Raw genomic sequence first — 21,856 nt, forward strand, 5'->3', positions numbered from 1 at the left:
ATCCACTCCTAAATCTATAAGCTTTAATAGACAAAATATTCATAGGGCAATTAAGTATAACAATAAGTCTTACAAGGTAAAATCATCTTTCAGCTTTTAATACAAAGTGTTAACTTCAGTTTATATCCACATCAAAGCAAGCCTTTATCCCTGCCAAATAAAACAGTTGTATCATTGTGGAGTAGAAGAAACTTTCTCAAGGACCAAAAAATAGCTGTCCTCTTAAACCAGAACTTAATCATTGCTATCATTGTTTCTTGGGTTCCAACCATTAAGAGCAACAAATCAGAAAGAGTATAGGAGAACATTATTAAAAACTACATACCAAGATTATACAAATAATACTTAACATACTAAAATCACAGAAATAATACTTAACACTAAAATCACAGAAGAGGAAAAAAAAAAAAACCTGGGAATTCAGATGCAACTGAATTCTCTTTTAGTACATTTTACATGCTGTATATCCAGATATTTTACATTTCTGGATTACCATTATGAATAGGACCTCTTTTTTTCTAATATTACCTAAGTAGAGACTGCAAAAAAACATTCCAAATTAAAAGCATTCCTATATTATCCTTGAGCAAACTGTTTAAATTGACTCTCTTAGGAATTTTTTTAATATTCCAATTGATATATTTGCCTTTTCTAGGAAATAATTCATTTTTAATGAGCCCAATTTTCTAACTCTACTAAGCACAAACCTGTATCCATCTCCATATTTCTCACTGTTTTTTTCTCTTCTGCGCCTTTGTTTCTCTCGCCGAGCCTCAACTCGTCGTTTTCCTCCTCCTTCAGGTTTAGGATCTGTTTTTGCTAAGATACCAGACAAATAGGGCAAAATTAAAAATCATTCTTCCATTCTCCCTTTCTAAATACAAGTTCATAAAGTACAGACATTTGAGATTTACTTGTTCGTCATGATTTACATTAAACTCACCAGATAATCAGAATTTAAGATTACCCATATTTCTGGAACTTGACTCGCTTGGACACCATCATCATGAATTCTGTCACAATTGCTTCTCATCGATGTGATTACTGGCTACATGATTTTCATTACATCTACTTATTTTATTTACCCTCATTTTAGTAATAATATGCTTATCAATGAAAAATCACCTCACACGCCACACTTGGGGCAGCACTGAAGTAACCTGACCCTAAATGAAAATGGAAGTTCAAGGAATACTGAAGCATCCTGGAGGCAAGGAATTACAAATATATTGGAGGAAAACTCCCAAAATGTCTTAAAATGTATAAACTTCAAAACAAAAGCAGGTACTTCATATTTTTTAACATTTTTTATTGTAGTAAAAACACATAATAGTTATCATTTTAACCATTTTCAACTGTACAATTCAATGGTATTCATAATACTGTGCAAGCATCTCCACTATCAAATCCCAGGACTTTTTCATCCCTTCAGTGGAGATTCCATACCCATTAGTGGTCACTCCCCATTCTCCCTTTTCCCTACCCCCTGGCAACCACTAATCTGCTTTCTGTCCCTATGTATTTGCCTATACTGAAGATTTCCTATAAACGGCATTATACAATGTATAGGATTTTGTATCTTTCATTAAGCATGGTTTCAAGGTTCAACCATGCAGTCACATTTCAATCCTTTTTATGGTGAATGATATTCTACTGTATGGATATATCACATTTTGCTTACCCATTTCTTCCACTGATGGACACTGGATTGTTTCTACCTCTATTATGAATAGTGGAACAATGAACATTAGTATACAGGTATTTGTTTGAATACCCATTTTCAATTCCTTGGGGTCTACACTCAGGAGTGGAATTGCTGGATCATATGGTAACTATTTTAATCATTTGAAGAACCACCAACTATTTTCAGCAGAGGTTACAGCATTTTAAATTCCCACAGGCAACGTGTGAAGGTTCTAATTCCTCCACATCCTGATTTATTTATTTTTTCATTATGGCCACCCTAGGGGGTGTGAAGTGGTATCTCACTGTAAGCAAAAGTTTATACTATTTAACTTTATACTTTAAAAAAACCAAAAAACTATTTGCCCATGAACTTTTTATTTTATGCACTGCTTATCATTTTCAATTTTCTTTGGAAAAATACCTACTACAAAATCATGAACACCTGAGGACTCAAAGACTGGACAGTAGGGAAGTGGATTTGGCTCAACAGATAGAGCATCCGCCTACCACATGGGAGGTCTAAGGTTCAAACCCAGGACTTCCTGACCCATGTGATGAGCTGGCCCACGTGCAGTGCTGATGCACGCAAGGAGTCTGTGCCACACAGGGGTGTCCCCCACATAGGGGAGCCCCATGCACAAGGAGTGCACCCTGTAAGGAGAGCCACCCAGCGCAAAAAAAGTGCAGCCTGCCCAGCGTGGCGCAGAACACACAGAGAGCTGACACAGCAAGATGACGCAACAAGAGACACAGGTTGCTGGTGCTGCTGACAAGAATACAAGTGGACACAGAAGAACAGAATAAATGGACAAAAAGAACAGACAGCTGGGGGGGTGGGGAAGGGGAGAGAAATAAATAAAAAATAAACCTTAAAAAAAAAATTTAGTAAGTACTTGCTATGCACACAATGGGATGAGTTTCAAAATTGTGCAAAATCAGTATCTTAAAATGCAGTATGGGGAAGCAGCTGCAGCTCAATCAATTGGGCTCCTGGCTACCATATGGGAAGCCCTGGGTTCATGTTCCAGGGCCTCCTTGTGTAGGCAAGCAGGTTCATGCCTGCAGAGATCTGATGGCCTGCGCCCGCAGAGAATGCACAAAGAGCTAGCACAGTAAGATGACGCAACAAAGGAAAACAAGCAGACACAGAAGAACACACAGTAAATGGACACAGGGAACAGAGAGCAAAGAAGCTGTGTGGGAATTTTTTAAAAAGCAGTATGTAGATTATTTTTCATTATCCTATAAGAGCTTAAATGCATATTCTTAGTTTATTAACTATTTTCATACCCTCGTTCACAGGTTTCCCTCATACCCTGACTCTGGAAAAATCCCCTCATACATTACTTCAGGGAAAAAATTTCACTTCCTTTCATATACTAAAACCAGAATATAAGCCATGCCTCCAGCCAAAGGACAGATATTTCCTTTATTACTGATTTTCTGCAAATAATACAGTCCATAATACTACAGTGTAAAAGATTTATTCCTGAAAATTGAGCAGGTATCTTTGAAAATGCCCATTTCTCACCTGACATCAAAAACCTGATTCCAGAAAAGGATTCTGACTTTATTCTTAGGTTAAAAAAAAAAGTGGAGTAATATATATTTGGTTTAATGCAAATCCATTTCTGTATCAAACTTTGTAGTATCTATTTTAATTACACTTGCAAATTATATCATTAAAATCTGCCCCAAAACAAATCAACTAATTGTCTGTTTTATTAATGTCCAGAGTACATAATTTGGTAAATAACTATTTATCAATTAACACAATATAAAAGGTATCCCTGCAGTACACAATCCGCTTAGTATCAGCTTTCTGAAATTCCTACCTATTATATTAAACAATATAAATATCAATTATAAAGCATGGCAGGAAAGTAGATTTAAGAATATTATTCTGGGAAGCGGACTTGGCTCAACGTATAGAGAGTCTGCCTACTACATGGGAGGTCACAGTTCAAACCCAGGGCCTCCTTGACCCGTGTGGAGCTGGCCCATGCGCTGTGCTGATGTGCGCAAGGAGTGCCCTGCCATGCAGGGGTGTCCCCCGCGTAGGGGAGCCCCACACGCAAGGAGTGTACCCCGTAAGGAGAGCCACCCTGCGCAAAAGAAAGTTCAGCCTGGCCAGGAGAGGTGTCGCACACATGGAGAGCTGATGCAGCAAGATGACCGAACAAAAAGAGACACAGATTTCCAGTGCCACTGACAAGAATAGAAGCAGAAACAGAAGAACACAAAGTTAATGAAAACAGAGAACAGACAACTGGGGTGGGGAAAGGAAAAGGGGAGAGAAATAAATAAATAAATAAAATCTTAAAAAAAAAAAAAGAATAGTATTCAAACCTCTTCCTTGAGTTTTGTATTATCACTGATATATTTTAAGGAAATACTCTAATACATTGCAATTTCTATTATTTTTTAAGTATGATATGTTAAAATTTCTATAATATTGTAATTAGAAAAGTTATTTTAAAAAAGGAAAAAATAATACAAAGCAATTTTCTGTTAAAATCACACAAGGCTTAAGAGTAGGGTTTCTGAAGCAAGACTTGTCCTGGTGTAAATCCTGACTTCGTCATTTAATGATTGATTGACCTGGACAGCAAGTTATTTATCTGCTCTATGCCTCTTTTCGCAGCTGTAGAGTGGTGATGTACATACTTATACTTGAGAAGGTTGATGTGAGAATCACACAAGTAGTGCAAATTATATATTTTAACACAGTACACAGTGCACAGTAAGCATTAAGTATTAGCTTACTATTATTAGCAATTACAACAACCCCACTTTCAACATATTGAATATATGAATCAATCCTCAAGCAATTTAAATGGAGATGAAATTCAAAACACAAAATAAGTATGCCAGAATTTCAAAAATATACAATAAAAACAGTTTTGAACTAGCACTATCTAGGTCTCCTTGCTTCTTTCCCTTCTTTTTTTTCCTTTTGCAATTATTTGAATGCTGTCACTTGTTTAGCACCTCAAACCGCAAAAAACACACTAATAAACTCACTGTAATACTTAACACATTTTATTTTTAAAACTAATTGAAAGAAATTTGAAAAATTTGACCAGAACAACTTTAGAATATTCATTCATTACAATTATCTAGTTTCTCAAGTACCAATTAGATTAGGTAATCAAAAATTAATTCTAATAAAAGAATAACTTTTGCTTCCTTGCAATATCACCTAATGGGGAAAAGTTTCTAGGCCATCAAGAAAAAAAATAATTCCATGTACAGGCAAAAATATACATAGTAGTTTTAGCATATTATTTTATGATTATATCACATAGAATAATGAAAAGGCTATTTCCATAGCTTTTATTTATTTATATCTTTGATTTGATCCAATTTGGTCAATGGCCTTGATTCCATTTAGAAACATACACAAAGTTAAAAAAAATTTTTTTTTTAAGTAATCACTAATTTGGCTCTGAACTTTTTTATAAAAATAGAGAAGTATACTGTGCTCTGCTAGGCTGCCAAAAGCCATATACCATAAGTGGGTTGACTTTTACACAGTGGGGATTTATTAGTTCACAAGCTTACAATTGCAAGGCTGAGAAAAATGTCCAAACCAAGGCATCATTAGGTAATGCTGGTCTCCTGTTACATACAGGAGTCTGCTGGTCTTTCTCTTCTCTTCCAGGTTTCACTGCTTCAGCTTCTTGATTCCATGACTTTCTCTCTTTTTCCATATTCATCCCATTTATAACAGACTCCAATAAAAGGATTAAGACCCATCCTGGGCCACACCTTAACTGAACTAACTTAATCAAAGGCCTTACTTAAAATAGGTTTACACCCACAGGAATGGATTAGCTTTAAGAACACAATTGTTATGGGTCCACATAGTTTTCAAAACATCACAAGGTATAAATCACATTCATACCACTTACCCATTCAGAGTAGTTTTCAGTATATCCCAGGTAGACTATCAGGCAACCATCACCACTCAATTTTAGAATATTTATCACCTCAAAAAGAAATCCTGTATCTCTTAGCCATACCTCCTATCCCCCCAACCCCTCCATAGTCCTAAAAAGCCACTAGTCTACTTTCTGTCTCTATAGATGAACCTATTTCTGGACTTTCATATGAATGGAATCATATCTTAGATGGACTTCTATGACTGGCTTCTTTCACTTAACACAATGTTTTCAAGGTTCATCCATGTTGTAGCATGTATCAACAATTTATTCTGTGTTATGGCTTAATAATATTCCATTGTATAGATATACCACATTTTGTTTATCCATTTTTCTGTAGATGGACACATGGGGCTGTCTATAACTTTTGTCTATTATGAACAATGCTGCTATAAACATTTATGTAGAAATTTCTGCATGGACTTACGTTTTCATTTCTCTTGGGTATATATGGAGAAGTAGAACAGCTAGTGTGGCAGTCTGGCATTATGAATTCCAAAAATAGATAATGGAATATGTGTGTGAGCTGGTCTTTTCCTCTGGGTGAATTAGATCATACTGGATTCAAGAGGTTTCACTTGTACTTGATTAAATAATGATTAAGGCTATGACTGGGCAACATCAGTAGGATGTTGAGTCCCCATCCCCTTGGTGGGTGGGGACTCACAAAGAAACCCCACTGCAGATGAGGTTGGAATTTTTTGATATTGGAGCCCCAGGAAGTAAACACACGAGAGAGACAAAGTCTAGAGAGCCAGATAGTCTACACCTGACCCTGTAGACCTGATAATCTATAGCTGACCTTGTGGAGAGAACAGAACAGCTGACCCCAGAGAGAAATTAGCCCCGGGAGAGAGATGAGACTTATCCCAGCCTATGGCTGATATTGGAAAAAGGTGGGACCACGAAGCCAACAGAGTTAGAGGGACCCTGAACCACTGCAGACATCGGTAGCCACTGCAGACATCGGTAGCCATCTTGCTCCAACATGTGGCAAAAGACTTTGGTGAGCGAAGTAACTTATGCTTTTATGGCCTGGTAACTGTAGGCTTCTATCCCAAATAAATACCCTTTATAAAAACCAACTGATTTCTGGTATTTTGCATCAGCACCCCTTTGGCTAACTAATACAGCTGGGTCATATGATAACTCTATGCTTAATCATTTAAGGAACTGCGACTGTTTTCCCCAACAGCTGTACCATTTTACATTTCCACCAGCAGTGTCTGAAGGTTCTTTATCCACATCCTTGCCAAAATTTGTTATTATCTGATTTTTTTATACTTAGTGGGTGTATACTTAGTGGGTACACCTCATTGTAGTTTTGATTTGCATTTCCCTACTGACGAACAGTGTTAAACATTTTTTCATATGCTTCCTAGTCATTTGTGACTCTTCCTTGGAGAAATGTCTATTCAAGTTCTTGCCCACTCTTTATTTGTGTTGGCTTTTTACATAAGAATTGTTCATATATTCTAGATATAAGTCCTTAATCAAATGTATGGTCTGCAAATCTTTTCTTCCATTCTGTGATTGTCTTTTCACTTTCTGGATGCTGTCTTTTGAAGCACAAAAGTTATAAATTTTTATGAAGTCTAATTTATCTATTTTGCTTTTATTGCTCATGTTTTGGTGTCATATCTAAGAACACTTTGCCAAATCCTTGGTCACAAAGATTTATCCCTATGCTTCTCAGTGTTTTATAGTTTTAGCCCTTACAGTTAGGTGTTTGGTCTATTTTCCATTAATGTTTATATATGGTGTAAGGTAAGGGGATAACTTTGTTATTTTCCAGATGGCTATCTAGTCCCAATACCGTTTGTTGAAAAGACTTTTCTTTCGCCACTGAATGGTCTTGGCACCCTTGTCAAGCATCAGTTGAGTATAGATGCATGAGTTTATTTGTGGAATCTCAATTCTATTCCATTGATCCCTATGTCTGTCTTTCCCTGTGCCAGTATCACACTGTCTTGATTACCACCACTTTGTAGTTATGTTTTGAAACTAGAAAGTGTGAGTCCTCCTATTCTTTTTTTTTCAGAATTGTTTTTGGTTATTCTGGGTCCCCTGAAATTCCACATTAATTTTAGAATCAGCTTTTCAATTTATACAAAAAAGTCAGCTGGGATTCGGATAGGGACTGAGTTTAATCTGTAGATTAGTTTGGAGAATATTGCCATTATGGTGTTTTGGAACCGTATGTACCCCAGAAAACCATGTTCTTAAAGTTAATCAATTTATAAGGGCATAAACCAATTTTAAGTAGGTTTTCATGGGGTTACTGCAGTTAAGGTATGGCCCAGGGTGGATCTTAATTTTCTTACTGGAATCCTTTATAAGGGAATGAAATTCAGATGAAAGAGAGCCATGGAAGCAAGAAGCTGAAACAAAGAAATCTGGGAGAGACCAGGAGATACTGCCATATGCCTTGCCACGTGGAGAGGACCCAAGGATTGCAGGTAGCCAGTCTTCGGGAGAAAGTGTCACCTTGATAATGCCCTGATTTGCACATTCTCATGGCCTCAAAACTGTAAGCTTATACAGTAATAAATTCCATTGTAGAGACAAACCATTTTATGGTATCTGCATTCAGGAGCCTAGCAGACTAAAACAATCATCTTAATGCTGTCTTCCAATCCATAAACATAGGATATTTTTCCATTTATTTAGAGCTGCTTTAATTTCTTTCTTGATCAGTGTTTTATAGCTTTTGGAGTATAAATTTTAGACTTCTTTTATTACATTTATTCCTAAGCATTTTCTTCTTTTTGATGCTACTGTCTGTCAATGGAATTATTTACTTTTCATTTTCAGATTGGCTCTGAACAGTTGGTGTAAAAATGGAAATATCATTATCTGTAAGTGACATCACGTCCAGAAGATTAAAAGCAAATGTTTTTTTAGAAGAAACACACGTTTTCCTAGTACCAAGGACCATGAAATATTTCTTCCCTGGTCCTCACAAAAAGGGGATTCAACATGATGTAACATACCACCACTTCATCAATAATACCTCTAACAATAAATGTAACACTCCAGGAAGGGGAATTGAATCAAAATCATGTGTGATGGGGAGTGAATGTGGGTCAAATGGTTGAGCACCTGCTTCCCACGTGTGAGGTATCCTGGGTTCAGTTCCCAGTGCCTCCTAAAAACAACAAGCAAACAAACGAAAAATCCAACAAAGGGGAGCTGGCGTGGCTCAGTGGTTGAGCACAGTTTCTTAACATACAAGGTCTGAGGTTCAATCTCCAGATCCCATACCTCAAAAATTAAAAAATAGGGAAGCGGATGTGGCTCAAGCAATTGGGCTCCCGTCTACAAACAGGAGGTCCACGGTTCGATACCCAGGGCCTCCTGGTCAAGGCAAGCTGGTCTGTGTGGTGAGCTGGCCCATGAGGAGTGCTGAATCACACAGGAGTGCTGCCCCGCACAGGAGCGCTGGCCCACACGGAGAGCTGGCACAAAAAGAGACACAGAGGAGAGATAATAAGAGACGCAGCAGACCAGGGAGCTGAGGTGGTGCAAGAGAATGATCACCTCTCTCCCACTCTGGAAGGTCCCAGGATAGGTTCCTGGAGCCACCTAATGAGAATACAAGCAGACACAGAAGAACACACAGCAAATGAACACAGAGAGCAGATAATGGAGGGAGGGAGGAGAAATACATAAATAGAAATAAATTTAAAAATCATGTGTAAGGACTTTTTAAAAAATTATACATATTCTGGCCTCTACTTAAATCAGGATTTAGGGAAAGGGGTATACCAGGGCATGTAAATTTAGAGTATCTCTTTTGGTAATACTGATGTTATTACCCAACGATGTTCACGACTGATGCTTACAACAGTTTAGTAAGTGCATTAGAGAATCACAAATCACATATTAATAAACCCTGAACTAGGCAAAGGAGGTAGGAAAAAAGTAAAGGCAAACATTCAGAAATAAAGTCGCCTGAACTCTTGAATATTTTGTTAAGATAGATGTCATAATACTTCATATGTAACAGAAAGCACACTCTTTAGCAACAATTCAATATACACTAGACCAAGACAATGGGAAATCTTTCTGTTACATACAAACTCACATATATATCTAGATTATTAAAAATTTTAGCATTTTAAAAGGCATCTAATTAAAACAAAACATTCCAAACATTTGCTTCTGAAGGTTATATGCTGAATAGTAAAAGTTAAGATATAACTTTTATTTCAATGTATGTTCAAATTAAATACATTAAAGAAATAATCACTATATTCTTTGGACTTGAAGAGAAACAATACCTTTAAAAACCTTAAAATTTTAATCATTCAGCATTTTTAGGAACCATGCAAGTATACCTTTTTTTCTAAACTAGTAATCTAGACCAAAGGTTGGCACATATTTTTCTGTAAGGGAACAGGTGGAATTCCAGGCCATATATGGTCTCTGTTACATAGTTTTTGCTTTTTGAGTTTTTTTACAACCCTGTAAAATTAAAAACCATTCTTAGTTCCCAGACCATACAAAGTAAGACTGAGAGTCAGATTTGGACCACAGTCCATACTTTGTCAGGTTCTGCTCTTGACCAATTAATTTTTTATAAAAAACACAGCAATAAATAAATAGGTATTCTAAATAAAATTGATATTCCAATGTGTGATATTATTTACAAACTGAAATACAATTGGAAAAAAAGATGGTTATACACTTAGGCGACTGATGCAAAACTGAACAACCTTGAATTTTTCACCTAAGATTTTATATGTTGAGCTATTCTGCAGCCCTTAAATGTCCTTACTAAGTTTGATTCAGATTTAATTTCTACAATTATAATTATGCAATTTTTCTACATAAAAACTTATGAAAAAATATTACCTAAAGTATTGAGTTAAAAAAGAAAAGAATGCTGAACAATAGCAATTATGTTTTCTTACTTACTAGGTGATTTGCTAAGGCTCATCTTCTCCACAGGTTTCGCTAGCTTGGGTTTCTTAATAAAAGTTCCGCTGGGTTTATTAAATGGCTGCATCATTTTTCTCTTTATTCCTCTTGCAGCAGCAACTGCCACATTGGTAGGTTTGTTTTGATAGTCAACAACAATTCCAGGTCTATGAATGCTTCCAAAATCACCCATATGCTGTAAATTTTTGAAATCAAGAAATATTAGCATATTATTCAAAGTTAAAATATGAATTCACACAAAATTTACGTTATCTATCTACTAATTTTCACCTGAAAATTCCTGGAATGTAACTTAACTTTACATGTCACTCTCAGTAAACACACTGAAAAACTCTGAAAATATATTACATGAACTCAAATACAGTGAATTAGTATTTTCATTTCCAGTAGAATATGGATTATTCCCTACCTATTTTTTATTTTCACAATTCACAATTACTTGAAATCATCAACAAAATATGTGCCTGTCATAATATTACCACTTGTACAACTCTCTGACAACCCCTTTTCAGAGTTCCTAATTGATGCTATTCCATGTAAAGACCTTAAAAGAACACTTTATTTTACTAAAACCTGGCTTACAACTAAGATACACAAAGACCAATATTTGTAGTATGAAGTAAAAAAGATCCAGAAATCATTTAGGATTTCTCCCTGTTGAAAAAGGGAATGAGAAGGCTAGATGGAACATTAGTATGAAATAGGAGAGTTAAAGCATAACCATGCATCAACTTCCAAGACACACTTCAGATTAAAGAATTACATCTGCCGTTCCATTCACATTCTTACCTACAGAAACAGATTCTGACCCATAAGCCCAAGAAGCAAGAGTTTATAGCCGAAGAGTCATGCAACCAGATGACTCTTTGTTTCCCTTCCTCTTTTCTTGCCAATAATAAAATCTACTACACCAAGAGGCCACATGTCCATAGAAATTTGTTCTGCTAACCTTACTTTTAGAAGATAAAGACTGAGGAGTAATCTGAAGGATCCAAGGGGAATTGTACAAGTCAAGATTTAAAAAGGTCCTATTGGTTCATCTACTTCATTAACAGGAAGAAAGAAAGAAAAGTCCATTCAGACTAAAGTGAATACAAGGTACAAGAATATGTTTTACTATCATGAAAGAAAACCTGTATTTGAAGTCTCAATAAGGAAAAAACCTTTGCCTAAAATAATATACACCATGGAAAATGTTGAGTGTTTTCCAAATTTTCAAATGGGAATGGATTTTCAAATTTCTAAACCCAAAGTCTATCCCAATTATTTTCAATTAACCTACTCATTATAAATTTTGGTGGAATAGCAACGTATCAGTTGCTTACATCTGTACATTATGCTTAGGAATACCTACCTAACCTAGTAGACTTGAATTATGCAGTATTTCCAGGTAATTTATATAGTCACATGAGAAAAAAATCTTCATTAAATACCCATTAAAGGTGCAATGCATTTTACATAAGTAAAGAGTAACTGTTACAAATGCAAAATTTCTACACAAGTATGACAAACTACAGTGGGTACCGTACACTAATAGAACAGTCAAAAACATGTGCCCTACATTTTTTATCAGAAGTATTTCCCTCTGAAAAGAGATATAAAGAACTGACTTTTTAAAAATTTCTTACATTATAGCAAAGATACAATATTCTTCCTATGATCACCTACATAATACCCCCAAAATCTACATACACTTACTAGATAAAATGCCATGCCAATCAAGTTACCTAAGAATATAGGGCATAATCTTTATACTATGTATCTGGAAGCTGAACAGTTGAGGACTAGCATATTTGCCTAGTTAAGCAATAAATTACAAAATATTATTTCCTAGGAAGGAGCCATAAACATTTTATAAAGGTAGAAAATTATTCCTCAGAAGTAAAGCTAGTGACACAAGGGAAAATAAAACAACCAGCAATAGGACATATTGTAAGAGAGTTGGCAAAATCAAACTGAACGCAAATCATTCTACAAGCTATCATACACATCAACTCCTTCACCATGTAAACATGGTTAAGGTACCCTAAACTATTGCCAACTTTTAGTCTCGTGTTTAATGTGAAATACGAAGCGTTAAAGAAATCCTACTTGCCAGAGTTTAGCAGCAAAGTATAAACATTTTATCATACATTGCACCTTTAACCTACTCAAATGCTCAAAAAGGGTTCAGTTACCTTTTACAATAATCCAAGAACTATCCCACCAGCAAAACCGCTAGTGTTCACAAGGAAAAATGCAACTCCTTTTAACCCCTTTTAGACCAAACCTAAGATCCTCACCTTTTTAATAAAGGGAGATTTGGCAAAAGTTTATGAACAACCATCTTCTATTTCTGCCACTTATTTTCTAAGGTGCTGGAAAAACGTTTACAGTCAACCTAAAAAGTATGTTTATGACTCAGCTTTTCCTTCAAAATACACTGGGATGAACAGTGTTTAGTCTAGTTGAAAACCATGGTCTTGAAAGGGTTTAAAAGAGTGACTAGTGAAAAGAATCTGAAAAGATTCTGTTGTACTTACTCCTCGGCCTCGGCCTCTGCCTGTTGATGGTCCTCCAAAAGCATCATAGTTTCTGCTTCCAAACGTACTTTCAGGATAAGCAGGCGTTCCTCTCCCCCGAGAGCCTACAGGTGCAGGCTTCATATGGGGTGAAGAAAAACTGCTGTAGGAAGAGTAATTCTCTCTTCCTCTGTCCTCCATAAACCCAGGCCTCAATTTTGAACGGGAGTAAGGTGCTTCCCAGCTAGACCCGCCCTGGTTTCTACCTCCGAAAGAGTCAAGGCTATTCCGGTAGGAGCTCTCAAATCGACCACCATAACTACCTCCGAAGCGGCTTTGTTCGGGTTCATTAAAACCATAGCCAGATCTGTACAGATCTCGCCCACCCAGAGAAGACCTGGAGTCGTAAGACTCATAAGGTCCAAACCTGGAAAAGTTGCACAGTGAGGGAAAAAACAAAAGTAAGCTTACTAATGTTAGACAAGTCAAAAAACAAATTATCAGTTGACATTATCAACTAAAATTCATTTATACCATACTGGTTTGCACAGTTCTAATTTTGTTCACACTTGATTAGGGCTGGGCATTTCAACATGTGACCAGACAGAAAGCTATCTGAGTCAGTTTCTAAATATAATCAAGTTTAATAAACCTTAGCTTAAAAATCTGCTTTTTCAGCAGCTTTTCCATTTTATTAAAAAGAAAGGATTTGTCTGTCATTTTTTAAGCCCAGCCCTAGTCTTGGGAAAAAGTCATTTGCTAAAGTTCACGAACTAGTCAAACTTTCTTTGAATCCATCCCTAATATTAAAAACACATAGACTTTACAATAGTTTGGCTTTCAGTAGGGATACAAATTGAAGACAACACAGATGTAGGCTATTTGTGACATAGAACAGATCCTTTTGCACACTCAAATAATAATCACAAAACTGCTTCATTGCATCTGTAGTAGACAAAATTTTGTGGATTATCTCATAAAACGTGACAATGCCAAACTTTGGCAAAGGTCAATAATCAATCCTCAATCACTTTTTATGTATAGACTAGTAAATCTAACAAATCTAGAAGGATAAACAAAGTATAAAGTAAAAGATCACCAACATATATACCCTATACATAAGAATTTTCAAGGCAGATGAGAAAGAATACACTTTATAATGTCTTCAATTATTTGAAAAATTATTTCCTGGCAGGAAATTATCACAAAAAGCTACTCTAAAAAGGGAGCACACAGTCTCCTCATGGTTTTGGTAGAGAACCAACAAAATAAACATATCATCTTCTCACAAATCTAAAACATGGATTACAAAAGTTGCTTGTTATCTTATACAACACAATTGAATAAAGGTTCACAATTACACATGAGATAAATGACAACATCTATTGGAATATTTATGCACATTACATTTACAATGTAAAAGGAGCAAAAACTGATATATTAAAACATTTAAATGTGTTATATTATTTCAATTATTTACAGATTACTAAATAGAAGGTACTATTTACTTCTGAATCCTACTAACCATATAAAAATTCTCTTTCCAACTACCTTTTTCAAAACATCTATCACATTAATTTTCTAGATTTTTCTCTACAATAGTGACACACCATAGTGACACCCTTGAAGCAGAAAGAAGGAAAGTAAGCATCATCCAGTCCATCATTAAGGAATCCGGATTCTTCAATTTATAAAAAAAGGACGACGGTTTCAAGTATCTCCTAGCTACTTTTACTAATATTCAGTAGGATTCTTTGTGCTTCAAAATGCAGACCCCCTTTGTCTAAAATGTGGTCAACCCTAAAGTCAGTAGCTTTTCAACTAAAGTTTAAGCTTTGCACAATATCAACAGTGAGATATAAATACAACCTAAACTGTAGTTTACTAAAATAAGCAAAGGTATACTATTCATGGCTTTAATACAATGCTCCCAGCCTACACAGCACAAATGTTTTTGGTGTATGCTGGATATGATTTAAAGAAAAGCAAATATTTTTTTATGATATGCTCTTGTGCCTTACTTCAAAAACTAAAGTAAAAGAATACCTATCTTAAATGTGTCTCCAAAACTTAATGTTGCTCAGGTGGTTTACTTAAACCCAATCTGGTCAAAACTGCTTTGCTGCTTTACATACCACCCCACAGTAAGAATGACTTTCTTTTAAATCATTAAGAAAAAGCTTCACAATATTTCCAATAACACCTTCTATCTTTTGGTCAGAACATTCTGAATGATAAAAATAAGTTAAAAATTAAAGAAGTAAAAAAAAGTTCACTTGTAAAGACAGAACATCTTACTCTATTATAGTGCAATAATAATAATTTTCAGGGATTTTTAAATAATTTTTATACCCATTAATTAGCACTTTCAACATTTAAGGTGATTATTCAATAGCAAATAGTGAAGGTCAAATTATCATAACATATCTAAGGTACACTTAAATTAAAATAATATATCCAGAATCTTAACAGGTGTCTAATAATTTGGCCAAGTGGTTAAGCAATTTACCTGCTACCCCCACCACCACCACTGTGATTGTCCATGCCATATGACTGGTTTAGGTAGGAGTCCATGGATCTTTGACCCCCATAGGATCCATGGCCATAATCACGATCCATCCCTATAAGAGTTTAAAAAAGAAAAAAAATTAAATGACGCTCACCTTTACTGGCACTCAAAAGAAGAATTTTTAGATAAATATCCTGGAATGTCAGACCTCCATAAGATCCAGGGCCATAATCACGGTCCATTCCTAAAATGGAGTGAATAAGAAAGTCAGTAAAATATGCCATTCTCTTTAACAATCTCTGCATAAAGCAATTAGATATTCAAAGCAGTCACCTGAGACAGTTAATTTAGCATTAACACTTAAGTTATGGGAAACAGATGTTAGCTAAGTGGTTGAGTCCCTGTTTCCCATGTACAAGGCCCCAGGTTCAAGCCCAGTGCCTCTTAAAATAAAAAATTTAGGCTAAACTTGTGCTAAACATTGAAGAAAAACATACAAAGGATAATCTACTGAAAAATCACATCCGTTAACAAAACCCAGTGTTTCAAAGTAAAACATATTATAGAATATAGTAATTATAAGAACTATTTTCACTTTAGCCTGTATTTATTTTATAGGGGAATACCATAATGTCCTGCTTTAGACACTACAGGGTACATAAAGATAAAATTAACACAAATCCTATCCTCAAGAAAAGTCAGCATTTAGTTCATTTCAAAAGGCAAAATATTGCCATAAGTATAGGTTTTCTGCAGATAATTCCTCTCAAAATGTCTAAAGCTCAGAAGCAGCCACATTTTCAATCAGCCTGTTCATAATAACTGAAATAGTTCACTTAAAAAGGAAAAGCCAATCGGTGGTAACATAATTGTAAATAATGAGGACTCAACAGATATTAAAATACTCAAATACTTTGAATAAAAGGAATGAATGTGAATTCTAACAACGCAATCACTAAAATAAAATTCAAATGTAATAAGCGTAGTATGTATGTTTTATTACATGCAATTCTACCTAAACAAAAGAGGTAACAAAATGAATTCACTATGACTATAAAAATGTAAAAATAGGAACCATTTAGCATGTGTTTCTTATAAAATCCTTTATTATCATTCTCCCCAAATTTTATGTATAAATAAATATAGTAATATACTCAGAGTAAACACCTTAATTTGTATTTTTTAAAACATTATGGCAGTCAAGATATTAAATCCACTCCCTTGGGTCCTTCATATAAAGATTTTAAATCTCTTTGAACTGTTCTGGGTTCTTTTCTGAGTTATCCTGTCTGACAGAGACATATCTCTTATAACTATCAAAATGACATCCAATTTCATAACTCTCACGATTGTGTGTAGCTCTGTGGTCACAACACTAATGTCATGTTTATATCAATAAATGATGGGATTTCATGGGCTCCACTAGACTTCTTTTTATATATTGATACATTTGGATGCACAAAGGCAAATTACCTCAAAAAAAAAAAAAAAGTGAAACTACAGCAGAACTTTATTGACCAAGACAATAATAAACTATATTATTCAACACCAAAACCTCTAATTCAACATAAAGAATCCAGCCAGTTTTTTGTCATTTATCACTCAGAATGCAGTCAGCGCCTTTTGGAATAAATTAAAGGAATCAGAATTCAAATGAAACAGTCAAACTAATCTGAATAACCCTTAATATTTTTTACTCAAAATTTCCAAATTCAAATATCTTAACAACATTAACACTGAGAAGTGAGATAGTAAGAGTCAAAACAATGACTGGAACAAGGTGGAATTGGTTTTTTACATTGATACTTCATTTTTATGGCTATGAAGAGGAAAGTTGAAATATATTTCCTCAACAAATTTAAAAGCAAATGAAAAAAAAATACTTACCATTAAAGCCCTGATAAGTATTCCTGCAAGCAGAGTGTGTGTAATCTATGAAGACACATTTAACAAAAAAGAATTAGTGCCACATTAACAAAATTCAAAGCTGTGTACACATCTATTCAGAAAAAAACATAAGTTTTCAAATGCCATTGACTCAATTATCTGCAAGAATGGGGTACAAATAATTAGCAATTAATACCCCATTTGGGAAAACACATCTTTTCACTGTCTCCCCAAAATTATGTGAAAATGAGATTATAACACCTGAGATATATAAATATATATATAAAATAGCAGCCAAAAAAGGGGGTCCAGTACACATTAATACCAAACAAAATAGAACAGATAGATTAAATATAATATGTACCAAATAATGCAGAAAGAAAATTTAAAAATGGCTGAAATGGGAAATTTTGTTGTTACCACAATAAAATTTTAATCATGCAAAAACAGAGATCTGATTATTGATTCTATGTACGATATAATTTTTTGGAAATCACTTAATTTGCTCTTACAGATTTCAAAGTCTTATCTAAGAAAAACATATGCATATATTGTATTTGTGCATGAGCTATATCCATTTAGGATGTGGCAAAGCTGGAAATACACATTGCAAATTTCCTTGCCAAAACTAATTAAAGAATGTTAATACAATTGGGTTAATTTTACAAATACATACTGAAATTAAATACAGTAGTCATTTGGTTACAACAAAACTGCTACAGTACACAGGAATAGATTGATACACTGTTAGCAAAATTCCATTCTCCAAATTCAGTAGTGGGGAGTGGAGATGGACAGTCTGCAAGAGGGTGTATTTTATCACTGACATTGTTTAGAATTTATCACTGATACTGATTAGGATTGTAGGCACATGGTAATAATAAAAAGCAGACATACTTAACCGTATTACAGTTTTTCAATTCTCTACAGACAAGTGATTCCTTCATTGCCTATGGGGAGGGGTGGGGGGTTAGAGATCTGCTCCCATTATCCCCCACCCCCGCCTTGGTAGCCTCTGCTGTTCCTTGGATGTTGTTGGTGCGGTCATGAAACTTTAGCATGAAAACAAAATTTTTATATATATATATATATATATATACATATATATATATATATACACACACATATTTGGAGGTACCAGGGATCGAACTCAAAACCTCTTCAACCACTGTGCTACATCCGCTTCCCAATAATATATTTTTAAAATTCATGCCCACCTCACACCACTTCAAGGTATCTATATAAAAATGAGTGAAAGTCCAAATAAAACAAAACAGCAGAGTACTCTATTTTTAACAGCTAAACTTTCTATTTCAAAGTAATTTTAAAGTATTCACAAAAAGGTTATTCCAGTCCCCTGTCATATATATTTCTGTATGTACACACACACACTTAGATTTGACAGCTTCAACTTTTTGTAGCATAAAATCAAATCAAAAATCAAAAGATCACTTAGAAAAACTCACATGCCGAGCTCACACCTCATTGAATATTAAAGATAATTTTTTGTGGGGTTAGGGGCTTACAACTTATTAGTGAACTAGTTTTATTTAGAAATACCTGGTTACTTAGGATTAAATCCAGTTTCCTCTTCCATGCCCTTTTCCATGTCTCCCTAATGCTATCATTTATACCATTTCATCTACAAAACCAACTTTCTATAAAAGTTGGGAAAGATTAGAAGACAAGATGAAGACCAAATTCATATTGTTTTAGAGCTGGAGGAATGATTTAAAGAACTGATGTGAGAGACGACTGAAAGGTATTGCTAAAATACAGATCAGTCAAGATCAACACAGGCGGCTGGGAACAGGCCTGAATCTGAAGGGCATTCCGTGCCTGCTGTGCCAGAATTCCGACTAACTTAGACCTCTTCCATAGACAAACCAGGAGAACCGTTTTGGTTCACAGAAGTATTTCAAAACCGGAATTAACGACTAGGTGACTATCCCCGTTGGTTAAACAGAACCATCTTGGTTTCCATTTTGCATAGATTCCTCTCTCTACACCCTATACACGCCTTTTAAACTCTTCTTAATCTAAGAGAACATCGCCCTGGACAAGCCTCTGTAAACCGTATCTGGCAAGAAGTAACCTGGAGCTGAGGATTAACTAAATGAATGGTCTGGATCGCCGCAGTGAAGCGAAGGCGAGACGAGGTGGGGTAGGCGCCCAAGCGCGCCCCTTTGACCGAGGAAAGAAGTTGGCGCAGGGACAATTTCCAAGTACAGGGGACGGGGCGAGCGCTGGGCCTGAGCCCGGAGGCCATCGCTTCTGCGCGCGTCCTTCCCCCACTACGAGGCCTGCACGGAACTTCCGGGTTCTCGACGGCAGCTGGCGCCCAACAGACCCCATCCCGGCGCGGGGGACCAGGTTAAGCAGCCTGGGGGTGCTGGGCCCGCGGCGGGCCAGCACCGGCCGGCAGAACAAAGCCCACACGGCCATCTTGAGACCGTACGGAGACCCTGGCGCAGGCCACCACGCCTCCCGCCCGGCTCGGCGACCAGCCCGAGGCGACGCTTACCGTCCTCGAAGTCCATGGCGGAGGCTGGGAGCCGAAGGCTTCGGCGGCGCTAGGCTGGGCTGTGGCCGGCAGTGAGCACCCTCGACCCGCGATCCCGCACGACAAGCTCGCGCGACAGAAAACGGCACCACCCGCCCGGGAGCCGCAGGCCACAGTGAGCCTGGAGAGGCGGGGCCGGCCTAGCGACCAGCAGCCCCAGCGCGGCCCGCGATTGGCTGACGTGAGCTGGAGGGCGGGCCCTCGTGTGGGGGCGGGAAGCCGGTCCGCGGTCGCGCGCGGGGGTACTGACCCTCAGGAGCCGCCGAGGGCAAAAGGAAGGTTAGAAGAAGAAGAAGGAAGGGAAACGGCGCGCCGAAGACTGGCGAGGGTAGCGGGAAGACGGACCGGATACGCTCTCCAAGTGTCTCCTGTACTCCGCCATATTTGACCCTGGCAAGAGCGAAAGTCTCTGGTTAGTATACCTCTTCCTGACCAAACTAACCAGCCACGCGCCTGCCTTTAGCTTTTTAATTGGATAACAATTCTGGTCAGAAAATAAAGAAGTATTTATGAGTTTCTGCCGTGGAGACACAGAAGCTCCGAACGTTCTTAAAACTATCAGCAGAAGCGAGCAGATTGCCAAATAGGAAGTATTTATGGTAGTGATCCAAGACAGGATATTGCAAAGTTTCGGATTTTAAGGTGTAAAGCAAAAATGCTGTTAAAATTCGCAGCCGTGGAAGATACATGGGGACAGGAATCGCCCAGATGATTGAAAGATTGAAAGATGATTACACGCGAACACACACGCTCATAATAATAACGTTGTATTATTTGGAAATAGTGCGCAGGATCGTGGGCAAAGTCATTCACCCACAAGGCAAAATGGGAAAGGCCAACCGCCTGGTCCTTGTGACCTGGAGCAATTTGAAATGCAGATATAACAATTTTAATAGAACTAATTTAATACACCAATGAGTTGGCCACTGGATAGGAAACCATGTATCAAATTATTTGCTCTTCAGGGCGCAACTAAGTTGCCCGTGCCTCTTTTTGGATATAACTGAAGGCAAAACACACTGGACAAACTATGTATATTATTGTAGCCACATATCTGCACAGGGCATTATTTTTTCCTCAACTGCTTTCCTTCTGTCTTCACCCTTTTCTGGCCTTTTTTCCTTCTTACACATATTTTCTTTCAACCTGAATTGAACCTGTTGTAATTGTTGAACATGTCATAATTTCCCTCCTCAAACCCGTTCATCCTCCTGTATTCTTTCATCCCTGTTGGTGGCACCATGAGCAAGGGCCTAGTAATCAGCGCCGGAAATCTGTGACTCATCCAGTCAAGGTTTGTCCTCCCCCAGCCTCCCGTCCCCAAATCTATAGTGAAGTCGTTCATCTACTTATTACCTCCTAAAGCTTCTTAAACCTGTCTTCTCGCCCTAGAGACATCCAGACACTATAAGCAGGGCAGACAAGCTCAGGAATTCGGCACCTGAGCGGGCCTTTGGAATTTATGCTCCCCAGTGTAACAGAATTAGACTCATTTATAGTTTCCCTACACATGGCTCTTCTGCCCCTTTTATTTGAACCTATAATTAACATTATACTTGTTAAATATATGTCCCAGAGACTTAAATCTTTGGTCCATTCATGTGCCAGATGAGCCCTGAATCTCAGCAGAGTGGTAACACCTATTCTCCAGTTCTTTGAACTCACCCAGGACAACTTAACAAGTTGATGATGATGGACAACGCCCATCCCAAGGACAAAGAGTGTCTGCAAGTGCAAGAAGATAGTTCCATCCATCTGCCCCATGGGATCTAAGCCCCCTCTCAATTAGAAACCGAGTGGGCATGACCATCCCAAAATCCTT

General features: G+C 36.9%; 1 protein-coding gene across 1 annotated transcript in view; it reads right to left on the reverse strand.

The window, feature by feature from the left end:
* ZNF326 (zinc finger protein 326) overlaps positions 1-20,179 on the reverse strand; it is a 38,228-nt gene extending 18,049 nt beyond the window's left edge. The window contains exons 1-7 of the mRNA XM_004478046.4: positions 19,996-20,179; positions 17,472-17,516; positions 15,793-15,828; positions 15,585-15,696; positions 13,097-13,502; positions 10,551-10,749; positions 708-819 (exon numbers count right to left, since the gene is read on the reverse strand). Of these exons, the coding sequence (XP_004478103.1) occupies positions 708-819; positions 10,551-10,749; positions 13,097-13,502; positions 15,585-15,696; positions 15,793-15,828; positions 17,472-17,516; positions 19,996-20,011 (926 nt within the window). The 5' untranslated portion in view covers positions 20,012-20,179. The remainder of the gene's footprint in view (positions 1-707; positions 820-10,550; positions 10,750-13,096; positions 13,503-15,584; positions 15,697-15,792; positions 15,829-17,471; positions 17,517-19,995) is intronic.
* Positions 20,180-21,856: the final 1,677 nt, after the last annotated feature.

This window comes from Dasypus novemcinctus, chromosome 9 (genome assembly GCF_030445035.2).
Source record: "Dasypus novemcinctus isolate mDasNov1 chromosome 9, mDasNov1.1.hap2, whole genome shotgun sequence".
Lineage (NCBI taxonomy): Eukaryota > Metazoa > Chordata > Mammalia > Cingulata > Dasypodidae > Dasypus > Dasypus novemcinctus.